Source organism: Juglans regia, chromosome 10 (genome assembly GCF_001411555.2).
Source record: "Juglans regia cultivar Chandler chromosome 10, Walnut 2.0, whole genome shotgun sequence".
NCBI lineage: Eukaryota > Viridiplantae > Streptophyta > Magnoliopsida > Fagales > Juglandaceae > Juglans > Juglans regia.
Genome location: NC_049910.1, coordinates 8,946,362 through 8,959,296, shown reverse-complemented (window position 1 = coordinate 8,959,296; position 12,935 = coordinate 8,946,362). Strand labels below are relative to the sequence as shown.

At 33.9% G+C, this 12,935-nt stretch overlaps 2 protein-coding genes across 2 annotated transcripts; one reads left to right on the top strand and one right to left on the bottom strand.

The window, feature by feature from the left end:
- Nucleotides 1-4,887: 4,887 nt before the first annotated feature.
- On the bottom strand, nucleotides 4,888-7,494 carry LOC108979519. Its single transcript, XM_018950210.2, has 2 exons — nucleotides 7,210-7,494; nucleotides 4,888-5,130 (listed from the first exon to the last, which is right to left on the bottom strand). Exons 1-2 carry the CDS (start codon nucleotides 7,492-7,494, stop codon nucleotides 4,888-4,890), a joined length of 528 nt encoding a protein of 175 aa, XP_018805755.1.
- Nucleotides 7,495-10,503: 3,009 nt separating this feature from the next.
- LOC109012816 (protein MIZU-KUSSEI 1-like) lies at nucleotides 10,504-11,444 on the top strand. Its single transcript, XM_018994637.2, has one exon. It carries the CDS (start codon nucleotides 10,585-10,587, stop codon nucleotides 11,323-11,325), a length of 741 nt encoding a protein of 246 aa, XP_018850182.1. The 5' UTR covers nucleotides 10,504-10,584; the 3' UTR covers nucleotides 11,326-11,444.
- The last annotated feature ends 1,491 nt before the right edge of the window (nucleotides 11,445-12,935 follow it).

Genomic DNA, 12,935 nt, shown 5'->3' with positions numbered 1-12,935 from the left:
TGCCCATTAACAATCTTTGCCTGATCTTTCCATCAATTATCCCTTATACAGAAAATGAAGTGTATGACCTGACGAGAAGGCAAATGGTAGCAGTACTATATTAAATCTTTATTATCTTACTAACATAGTATATCACTCATAAAATCTCATTTACGCCCCGAAATATTTGATCTCATTAGGTCAAGGGTTCTTAATCCCTCATGAGTTTATAGCTCAAAGCAATTCTTGATCTCACATTATATAATATACTCATGATTATCTTGAGTTATACCGACATAATTGCCCTGACTATGAGTCATAAAATAATACGTAGGAATCCAAATAACTTCCCTAAACACTCATATCAATTCACTTAGACTTGACTGTTGTTAGTGCCTAAAAATCGCACAATAGGCCGAAATGGGAGAAAAAGTCATTTCGACCTACTATGACAATTTGGGTCTCGATCGGTGTAGTGTGGAGCCCCCGACAGTGGTTTGGTGCGGTTATACTGTGTTTGTGCATACATCTATGATAGTGAACAAGAAATAAATGTAGAAAAAATAAAAGAGACGCAGACACACCGATTTAAGTGATTCGACATAATGCGTCCACGGGGGTTTGGGGAGGGGAAAGCCACTATAATATGATTGTTTTACAGTCTTTCATGGTCTCTCATCCTTGATGTACAATGAAGATTGGAGATCTATTTTCTGAAGGAGACCTTGTCGTTGGTGCTCTGGTCGCGAGGTTGAAGAAGTTGAAGGAGAAGTCGAAGTCGTAGCTTGGAAGACGAAGCCCCTGCTTGAAGTCGTCTGGTCCATTTCTTTTATCCTTTGCCCATCCATCCTTTATGTCACATCACATCTCCTTTTATGTCTCATCCGTTCTTTTCCTTCTGATACCCTGACACCCTTTTATTTTCTCGGCCTTTTGTTCTCTCCTTCACTTTCTTTTTCTTCTCTCCTGATGAGACCTCCAACCTTGGGCTGGTTTTGGAAAGCCACTTTGGACCTGTGATATTTTATCTCCTCCAACTACTTCCCTGGACATGCTCCGCGAGACTGTATCATTCGTGGTCCTAAGAAAATATGTTAAAGTAGCAACAACAAATCTTCATCTCATGACATAATTCCAAATTCAAGCACATAGGAATATATTTTATTTGTTTATTTAATAGGTGTGGTAAAATCTCATTGTGAACAAAGTGACACAGATTTGGTTATTAGGACCATAGTTTTAAATTTCGTTCTGTTCTGGCCATTACGACTGGAATTTTTCGTTCCGGCCATTACGATCATAATTTTTTGTTCCAGTATAGTATCGAGTGCACTATATTTGTTGTTCCAAATTCCGGCCAATTCTGGTCCGCTATGCCATTTTGGTCAAATTTTGGCCCTTCTGTTCCTTAATCCGTTTCAGATTAGTTTTGTAATTTTCATGTGTTTGGATGACATTTTTGTAAATTTTAAATCTAAATGGTATTTAATTAATTCTAGAATATAAAATGTATTTATATAATTTTATTTTTTTTGTAACTTTAAATATGTCCCCTCATTCTTTTTTTTTTTTTTTTTAAATATCATTATTTTTAATAATTTTTCTATTCTTTTATTATTTTTCTTTATTTTTGTATCTTGGCTCAAGTTTGTGATGTCTTCAATGTATATTCATTTTTTAAATCTTCAATTGTTCCATATATATACACATATATATGATACACACTTACATATATATATATGTATTTATTTTATTAATTGTTAGTTTATATATACATATAATTTTTATATATACATATAAATATAAATATATAATATATAGTTAATCTCGAAATGGTATACCAGAATACACCGATATTAAAATATTTCTACTTAAATTGAAATGATCACCAGAATGAGATTTAAAACATTTATTACAACTGACGAGAATACGAGAGAAGGGAATGATTTATACAATGAAAAACTCAATTTTAGGGTCTCTATACGGACCAAAATCATCTGAACCATATAAATTGCCCTAAAAGTCTATTTGCACCCGGCATGGAGAACCCCCGTATACCCGTCCCCTCCATGTGAAAAAATTGAAACGGCGCGTTTTGTGTTTAACCCAAATGATAGAATACCAACATTCAAGAACAGAGTAAGGTTCGTCTTCTTCGTCTACCCACAAATAGAGCAAGGGCTAGGTCTTCTTTTCATCTTCTTCGCCTACCCATGAAGACGAACACAATTTAGGTTCTTTTCATCTTCTTCTTCTTCTCTTGCCCTAAAGAGTAGTATAGGGCATGCAAAGAGTAGATTCGGTGATTTTGGGTCTTTTTCTCATCTTCTTCTAGTGGACTCCTTCTCTTTGTGAACAAAAATCAAGCAGTTTTGCTTGATGAATAAATTCAAGAAGAAAGCTCGTAGAGTAAGTTTTTTTTGAAATCTTTACTTTTGTTCATGATCTTAGAATCCCTATTAACTTACTTCAAAAAAATAAATGGTATTAGACAGATGTTTAATATGATGAACATAGACAAAAATATTCAAAATCACGTTAATATAAATGACAAAAGGTACTATTATTTGATTTATCAATTATTTTAGTAAACAAATTGATGTAAAGAGCAAACTAGCATTACAAAGGCACTACGTGCAAAGCACAGGCTCGGGAACATCGGTTCTGAGCATTGAAAGTATGATATTATGCAAATAACATATAGTTACTATTCATCATGGAAACATAGTATACATCGGGAAAAATCTAAAATAAATAACACCCAAGCTGCCTATCAATGCATTCTCCTTCAAAGCGCAAATAAAAGCCCAAATGGAAATGATACACCTGAGGCACATAAAAGGTAAGAAATTTGACTTCCAAAATAACAGATTTAGAAAGCATCTGGGACCTATTAAAATGAAGAAACAATGTGAATAGATATGTTCTTCCCAAAATAAACAATGCTCATACTCAAAATAAACTTCGGTAAAACGAATAGATTTGTTCTTCCCCTTATAGGCATTATTGCATTTTCCTCAATGCTCAAAGATGACACTCACTCTCTCAGATTGCCAACGCTCTCTCTCTCAGACTGCCAACGCTCTCTCTCTCTCTCTCCCAGACGGCACTCCCTCATTTCTCTTCTTCAGTTGGGTTTCATTTTTCCTTTGTTTTTGTGTTTTTATTCTTCTTTTCTTTTGTTTTTTTTTTAAATATATCGGGCGATTCCCCCAAAGGTACCCAAAGCCGGGTACCTGTAGCAAACTAATATACAAGTTTGACTCACTAGCCTTTTGTAAAAAATAAGATTTTATTATGAAAAATTTCATTTTTTATGTGAAATTTATTTATTTTTTATAAAAAAAATTTGTGCAAACTCTTTCTGTAAATCCATATTACCATTTTTTTAAACTTTAGTGTCTAGACGCGTGTAGTTACCCGAAAGAATATTTTTTTTAAGGGAAATTGTTATCATTGATTTATCAAAAACACTTACATCCATGACCGGATACATTTTGAGATATCTCCAAATCAAACATGACATCATAAATCAAAATAATGCATTTGGAGCTCCACCTGTACGTATACTATTTCTTTTTGTGATTGGTCCGGTTTTCACTATTGCTGATACTTTTTACAAATAAACATCCAAGAGACAACTCTCTCTGCCTAAATAGAGAAACAACCTTACCCTTCATAGGAAGAGATGATTCAACCTCTACATACAAACGTTTGAGAGATGAACTTTTTTATTTTATTTTATTTTAATTAACAACAAGGAAATAAAAAAGGAAAGCAATATGATAGATGAGAAAAAGAACGGATTACAGTTTGGACGAACTCTGGTAGACTTCAGAATTTGTGACGGCTAGTGAAGGCAACACACTTGCCTCTTTTCAACTACAAAGGTCAATTATGAAATGTCTGGTGGTGGTGAGTCTGGCGATCTGGTGCGTGAGTCCAGCGATCTGGTGCGTGTGAGGACCACGCACAACGATTTTTGCAAAACTATCATTTTCCTCCAAACGATTTTTGACTTGTCAATTTGCTTGTGTCGCGCGTGTCTCTCGAGAGTTGCCGGAAAGCTGTAGATTTGTCTTTTTCAGCCTTAAAGAAAGCAAAAAAAAGCTAAGCAAAAAAAAGCTTGATAGACAAGGTGAATGAATGGAGGAAAGGGGGAAGGAGAGGGAGGAGTGTTGGGATAAACCGGTTATCAAAAGCTAAATTTGAAGTATCGCAATGGAAATAAACAAAATATAAATAACGATAATCACACTCAAAACACCAAGATTTAAGTGGTTCGGCTCAATGTGAGCCTACGTCCGCTAGTTGGGTTGGTCTCAATGAATTCACTATCAACAAAGATGGAGTACAGAAGATTTAATCAACAAAAACTCTTTACAAAGAATCTCTCTCTCTCTCTCTCTCTCTCTCTCTCTCTCTCTCTGTGTTGGTGCCTAAAAAATGAAGTAAGTTCTGAAAAATGAACGTCGTTTTTTTATTTATATTGAAACGACGGACAATAACTTTCGAACATTTGCTTGAGCAAGTGTCGAGCAGTGCTCGAGCGAACGTTAGGGTTAGCATCCCGCTCGAGCGGATTGTCGAGCGGGTGTCGAGCGAACTCTCTGTCTGAATCTTTGCTTGAGTGGATAGTCGAGCTAAGGTTGCTTGAGCCAGGGTCAAGCAACAGTCAAGCCAAGCCTCAAGAATGACATTTTCAGTAGGAAATCAAGCCAAACTCAACAATGAGGGAGTAGGAAGCCTCCCCTTCCGATGAAAATTAGATCTAGTGCCCTTCAGTTTTTACGAGAGATAGAGAGAGAGGGGCAATGAGGCGCCTAGTTACCCAAAAGAACATTAATTTTACCATATACGATGCAAATAATTAATTTGCGAAATTTTCACTTATAATGTTTCATACATTTAACTCTCTCCCCTAAAGGAATTCTGATCACGAGTGGAGTCTAAGCCTAAACATTTCAAAAATGCTATTGTAGCCTGCCTGAAATAATCGCAGGGGTGATAATATTTAGGGGTTACTGCAGATGATGACTCCCTTTCTGTAACCTGATCTTCTGCTTCTCTCACCGATGATCTTCTACTTCTTCTACTCCTTCTACTCGTGCTTGTCCCTATTTCTGATCTCTTTATAATTCCTCCTCCGACCTGCCAAGATATATATAATTCCACTCTGTTATGCCTAATTAATGATCTGTCTAATATAAGGTTTTAGAAGGAAATTAACAGAAATGCACAGTCCTAATTAAGTTTTCCTTTATCCTTTCTATGCATGAATTTTCAATGGTAATTTTTTTTTTAATGAGCAAAAACGGTACGATCGATCCGAGTGTGACCATGGTTATATTTTACCTACCGGAAATTGAACAAGAAGCTGGGTCTAGAAGGCGGAAAACATTTTCAATAGTCATTAATTTTCCTTACGTATACCCTTATCATGGCTCTCCCTCAGGCCTCAATTACCATATTATATATAGCAAAAATGGTATAAAACGATAAAATGTCAAGTCAGTACTCATCTTCTCCAACACCTTTTCGCAGTACTAGAGTTACTGATCATCACCATGCATGGTAATCATAACTTCCTAAAATATAAGGGATCTTAAAATTTCTTAACAAGTTGGACAAAAGCTTCGGATTTGAGTTCCAAAGAATTTTGTAGAAAAGTTTTGAAGTACGTTTCAATTAACAAGTCGGACCAAGCTCATGTAACGTATGCAATTGTCTGTGTAGTACTAGAAGTTGACAACAGCCTCGAATAAATATCTGAGAATATCTAAAAATACTTGAGAATATTTGTGTTTTCATTTGCACCAAAATTACGTGTTTTAGTTAACACCAAAAAAATAAAATGCCACGAATGTTCCCAAAAATTTATATGCTAAACCAGAAAATAGATAGAGAAAGATGAAGAGTTTCAATTTTTTGTTAAAACTACTTATTTTTTTTTTTATCTAAAATCACAGTACTTTGTAGTCTCAAACTATTATGGATTTTGTATTTTTACATTAGACTACTAAGATTGATACATTAATTATCACTATTAAATGATAAATAATTATTTAATAAATGATCATCTAATGATAATAAATGTGACATATCTTACATAGTGAAATGAAAGTGAAATGATAATGTGGTGTATATAATTTTCCTTTTTAATATCCTATATTTTTATTGGTATGAAAAATTAAAGATGCCCATCTCAAGTAACCAAGGAAAAAATTGGCTTCATAAAAAGGATAAAAAGTTGTAATGCTCGATCGTATTAATTAACAATATTTTATATATTATAAGATAGTACTACTGCAGCAGCTTAATTGGTTTTAATTTAGACAAGAAAGAGAATATATTATCTTTGACTAATTAAAATAAATAAATAAATAAGATTATCTTAGTGTATAAATAGTTGAAAAGATTAATATTGGGTATGAGCTGATTGGATTAATTATTATAAATAATAATCTGTACCAATAAATCACACCCTAAACTATTGTTTTTTATTAACAATATCCCAATAAAATTCAAGACGAATTGGTAATGTCCCTCAACATCTAGATCGGTATCAGAACTAACTAATCAATGACAAAAATGTACCAAATAAAAAGAATTAATTAGTGTCACACAATCATATACTAATGCATGGTAGTACTACCACTTTCTGTATATATCTTTCGACCGAGACCTATGGTACGGAATTCTATATTTGCATACGATTTAATTTGCAGGAAAGCATTGTGAATTGGAGATTTGAAATAAAGGCCGGAACACAAAAGAGAAGGCATCAGGAAATCATAGCTAGGATGGGTCCTTCAATGGTACGTACCCAAAAATACCTTTCGGGGCGGTGTAAAACATAAGCAGCACAAAAAAATATGAGGGCGGGGTAAAAGAAATAAAGAATGGCCATGATAAGAATCAAGCCTGTGATCGGGTACTGGATGTTTTGATATTGCAGAGTAACACAAACCCAACTCGAGTAAGCCAAATTGATCGGACTCACACAAATAGATAAAATATAAGGTTGAAAGACCACAAAGATCATCTTCTCTTTTCCAACAACTATATACAAAGATGGGAATTATAATAACATCAAAGGAATTAGGTGGGTTTTAGGTGTTTTAATTTTTAGCGGGGTGACGACATGCACGGAGGAACAAGAACATCATCATGTGAAAACAGACAGAGAAAAGAATGCACGGGAAGATCATGATCATGATACATACGTACCTGAGTAATAGTCTCTAAGCATGAATTTGTAACATTTGTTGTGGTATTGCGCTTAGGGATCGACCTATGTCTCTGGGTTTCGCTGGAAACGAGCTGACTCGTATATGTAGAAGAAGCAGTAGTACTGGTAGTTTGGTCGTCGGAGTGATGATCTGCAGGGACAAAAAGGGTGAAGCAGTAAAGGAGAAAGAAGAGGAGGACCAGGATCAAGAGCTGAATCCATATAAGCCAAGGGATTGATCTGTAGCTCTCTATTGAAAGCTCATCATCCCCAAAATCGGACATGTTTAATTTTTTTTGTTTTGGGATATATGACTAATTTGGAAGATGAAATTTACGTTGAGAGGGCGATCAGATCAGAAAGTAGAGGAGGTTGATTGGGGGGTTTTTGAGAGAAGAAAGGTAACTTAGGTAAGTAGTTAAGGCAGGTAGGTTGGAAATTAATCAGAATGGTTGCTTCTGTTATAATTAGGAGATGACCCTCGCTTACGTACAGCTAGCGTATGGTTTTAACCAATGCTTTAAATTCCGTTTATCATTTCGGTTTAAGTACTAGAACTTAAACTTTCGATATCGGTATATTTCGGTGTATCATTCTAAGATTAATTATATGTTATAGACAAATATTTATATGTATATATAAACTAACAATTAATAAAATAAATACATATATATGTAAGTGTGTAACAAGTATATGTGTGTGTATATATATGGAAGAATTGAAGATTTATAAAATGAATATACGTGAAAAAATATAAACTTGGGTTGAGACACAAAAATAAAGAAGAAAAAAAATAAAAGAATAGAAAAATTATAAAAAAAAAAAAGAATAACATTTAAAAAAAGAGAGAATGAGGGGACATATTTAAAGTTACAAAAAAATTAAAATTATATAAATAGATTTTATATTCTAGAATTAATTAAATACCATCTGAATTTAAAATTTACAAAAATTTCATTCAAGTACAAGAAAATTATAAAAACAATCTGATACGGAATAGGGACCAAAATGGATGGAACGGGCCAAAATTTGGAGTGAAAAGAAATGATGAAGTATAGTGTACCATATACTACACTGGAACGGAAAATTCTTATCGGAACAGCCAGAAAGAAATATAATTTAAAACTATGATTTTAACAATATTGCTAGCCACCGATTCAAACTTAAAAGAAAGAAAGAATTTACGTAAATGCTAATATTTAAGAAAAATTTATAAATTTTTTTTTTTTTTACGTGTTAGTTATTGATATGCTGAAAATTATAAGATTTGAATTTCAAAAAAAATTAACAAAATGAGTATTGTAAGTAAAAATGTAAATATATTTAGCACTACTCAAAAAAGAAACGAAGTAGACACATTTATATCATATATAATCCACGTGCCATGCATTTCTCCTTATCCATGTTTTTATTGATTTCTTATTAACTTGGTTTATTCATGCATATATGTTTGTGATCCACTGATCCCCTTCTCACTTGACTAGGTTTGAATAAGAACATAAAAAAAGCCTTTTCCCTTCATGTATTTCGTTTGGATTCATTACAAAAACACAAGATCAACAATAGTGACACTCGGTATGTATATATATGTCATATATATACTCACTCGTATTGTGCATGCATGTACTTTATATGTGATAGATTCCTTTTTGTTTCGCACTCCAAAAAAGGGGACCGATCGAAAACTAGATTTTTCTAGTAGTCTAGAGACGTTATATATATATGGGTCAATCGAAATGATCTTGTTTTTGTTATATCTTTAAATATCTACAGCCAAGCTGATCCCGAACGATTTTTGGATAATCTTATTAATTTATTTACTATCCAAAATAAGGCCACGAACAAAATAATTAACCGTGGCTACTAAAATTAGTGTCACGCTCATGATCAAGATAAAGTTTATACAGTCATTAGTTGTGCAAGCTATGTCGTACACTCTTTTTGAAAAAGTGTGGGTTTCACCATTAAAAGATTAATTTTTTTTCATGTAAGTCTCATATTTATTCATTTTTCTTAAAAGAAGAATGTGAAGCACCTTGATATTCTATAACTGCAAATATCATTTTTATGAAATTTAAATTCAAAGAGTCATGTATATATAATATCCAACATCGATGATGTTTGTTTTAAATTTCATATTTAATTTTAATTTGAAGGAAAATGAGACTTCTTTCGGTTCCAAAATCTCTACATATTCTCAAGCTTTCTATTATTATTTTTTTAAAACGATGACGGTATCTCAATTTAATTTGTATACCTTCACTCATTGTAATATATAGGCCATGAGCTAGTTATAAGGTATAGAAAATACGATAGAAGATCACCATATATATATATATAGGCCGTGAGCTGGAAGCTTCCAGCTTAAGGTCATGGGAATTAAACAAATCCCAATTCTCAAATGTTGATATTAAATATGGTTCTAGTTGAAATCCATAGCACAATTTTAGACAACAGTACTATATCCTAAAATAGAAGCTTAATTCGATATATAGTTTGAAACACTTTTGTACACGAGTCATTCACTATATTATATATATATAGCTACAAAGTTGATGTATAAGTACTTGACCGTGACATATAATTAAAGAGTTTTTACATGCATGCTAATTAAACAGGCCCATGAACATTGATAAACATGATCAATTACTTTTTTGGCAAGAATTAGAATTTGATAATCATAAGTAATAGTTTTTTCATGGATTACAACATCATGTGCTGTAACTGAAACTAATATTTTCAATTAATATACCCAAAAACTTCTCTCAAATTTTTATTCTAGAAGTAGACACACGGAAATTATTTAATAATTAATACTGTAGAATTTATTTCATGTATCTATTTTTTTAGAGAAATAATTTACACAAATTTTAAATATATAGACAAATCTCATGTAAACCTTTATAAAAAAGTACTGGATCCTGCCTTGAGAAAGTAAAAAAAGTTTTATTAGTTGGACCCACTTTATTTTATAAAATGATTGTATAAGATTTGTCTGCTTGGAACTTCTACGTACCTAGCATTACTTATCAATTTTTTATTAGCTTTCAAACTCGAGTAAAATCTAAAAGAAATATTTAATGGTAAAATGTGAAAGTTAGATCTTGCATTTGATAGAAATCGAGCCGTTGTAGAGTTAGTCTAAATGACTGATCTCATATATATGTTTGGATAAGTATTTTTGTTCCTTGTTATTTATAGCATAATTGATCTCGCATGGACCAAAATTTAGGGGAACGCAGACCAATTTCATACCACAAACCAGTACCAAACTTAACGAAGCAACCAAATTAACCAGCTGATCTCTCTTTCCCTATCTCCATCTCTCTCTTTTGACACCCTTCTTTTCCTGGTTAGTTTATCGAGCTCCATTAATGGCGGATACACGAATACTTCCCAATACACCCATCGAAGATTCTTATGAAACATCTCCACGAACGCCTCCGCAGTCAACAACGCCGCGCCACTCATCCCTCGTCCAACCATCCCAAAAAAAGAAGCGCAAAACCAAAGCTTTCAGAGTCTTTCGCTCCGTCATCCGATCCTTCCCTATCATCGCACCGACATGCAAGATGGGCACACTCCCGATCGGTTTACCGGAAGGATATCGCGGCACGAGCGGCAGTACCCGAGTCACCGGCACCGTGTTCGGGTACCGGAAAGGACGGGTGAGCTTGTCCATTCAAGAAAGCCCGAGGTGTTTACCCTCGTTGGTGGTAGAGCTGGCCATGCAAACAAACGTGTTGCAGAAGGAGATGAGCTCGGGAATGGTCCGGATTGCTCTGGAATGCGAGAAGAGACTGGAGAAGGACAAGACGTGGATCTTGGACGAGGCATTGTGGACCATGTATTGCAATGGGAAGAAGTGTGGGTATGGCGTCAAAAGAGAGGCTTCCGAGGAGGACTTGAACGTGATGGAGCTCCTGAAGGCCGTGTCAATGGGTGCCGGCGTTCTCCCGGGGAATTCCGAAGTCGAAGGTACGGACGGCGAGTTGGCATACATGCGTGCGTATTTCGAACGAGTCGTGGGTTCCAAGGATTCCGAGACACTGTACATGTTGAACCCAGACGGTAGCAACGGTCCTGAGCTTAGTATTTTCTTCGTCAGGGTTTGATCATCATCACAATTAGCTGTTTAATTAAATATTAAATGGAAAAGAAGAGCGCTCGATATATTCTTGCATGTTGATTAATTCATCCAACATATATATAAATACAGTTTCCTTTTGTCAAACAATAATATAATTAGACGTTGAAATCACTCTAATTAATTATATATATATATTGTTCAATAAAATTGTAGGTTAATTAATTAACAACTCTTGAAAGAAAAAGACCCTGATCATGATCATCCCAAGTAAATGCCTGTTATTTATTATTAGCTGCAATATTAATGCTTTAAAAAAATGTTTTGTGCTCAATTACGATGATTAATATATCATTACTATAATTAACTTAATTCCCAGCTTATATGATTAATTATCATTTCCAGCTTGAAGGGATTAGGATCATGAACTGTACGTATATGATCTATGACTCAGTCCGTACTCTTAAGAGAGTGTTTATGCATGCATGCATATGTGTCTGGTCGACATGAACAGTACTAAGTAGGTGATAACCCTTTTAAATTTCGGAGAAGAGATGTATTGGGAACTACGCATGTCAAATGCATGCAGATCGATGTATAGTATAATTATGTATTGGATCAGACTACTCGATCTGGATGCAGGTCAATGCATCCATGGAGTTCAAAGTTTCAGAAGCTAGCGATCGATATTCCTAGTTATTCATGTACATGTACATGTACATATTGTAATATAGAATGTGTACACATTGATCTATTACAACATTTGACTGTACGCACGCTTAATCTAATGTTTTTGAGAGAGCAGAGAGGTCAAATATTATATATGGCGCTTCAAATTAGTCTGTTAATTTTAGAGGATCAGCCCGTTCTCGTCGTCTTCTTCCATGGCCGCACAAAGTGACTGCCCCTGCAACTGCATGCATGCATGCGTATATATTTATATAGTAATGCATCTCATCATCCCTTTATTTATCATTTCCTCATCATTCCATGATATGACATTAGATAATTAGAGTCTATTTATTATATTTCACTTATAAATCTATCATTTAATACCACATCATAAGATGATCATGAGAAGATGATAAGAAAAATGATAATGGATAGATTTTTTCATATTTAAAAATCTCGTGTGATATCTTTGGTTGAGGCAATTATTAGCAACGGGTGCAGCATCCATAATAGTCTCCTACGAAACAAAGAAACTGTTGGGAAAATATGGATAATAAAAGATATATGTGCAAATGATTTGTAAAGTACTAGAGAATATGTAAAAATAATAAGAACAAATTAGAAAGAGAGAATCTGGTCATGTTGAGACATATTGTGATGGACGTTTTCCTTAGAGTAGATTCCGCAACCTCCAAATATTTATATGCACTAAGTTTTTTTACAGTCTACTCTCAAGATACAATAACGTTGGTTCCCGTTAATCTTCTTATAGTTGCACACAAAAAGAGATTATCGAACTCGATGTAAAATGTCCAAAGTCCAAAAAAAGAAAAAAAAAAGAATGATGAAGTGTTTCTTTAATTTTTCTAGAGAATTTGGAGTGAGAAATTTTGTGGGCGAGGCTTCCTATTTATAGAAAATGAAATGAAACTTGTGAAAAGTTACAACTAAAATGAAATATTACTT

Bases quoted from the DNA above. Each gene is read 5' to 3' on its own strand.
- LOC109012816 (XM_018994637.2), top strand. From the start codon at position 10,585: ATGGCGGATACACGAATACTTCCCAATACACCCATCGAAGATTCTTAT.
- LOC108979519 (XM_018950210.2), bottom strand. From the start codon at position 7,494: ATGTCCGATTTTGGGGATGATGAGCTTTCAATAGAGAGCTACAGATCA. The intron at 5,131-7,209 runs GTACGTATGTAT...ATATCTTGGCAG, and splicing joins GCTTAGAGACTATTACTCAG to GTCGGAGGAGGAATTATAAA.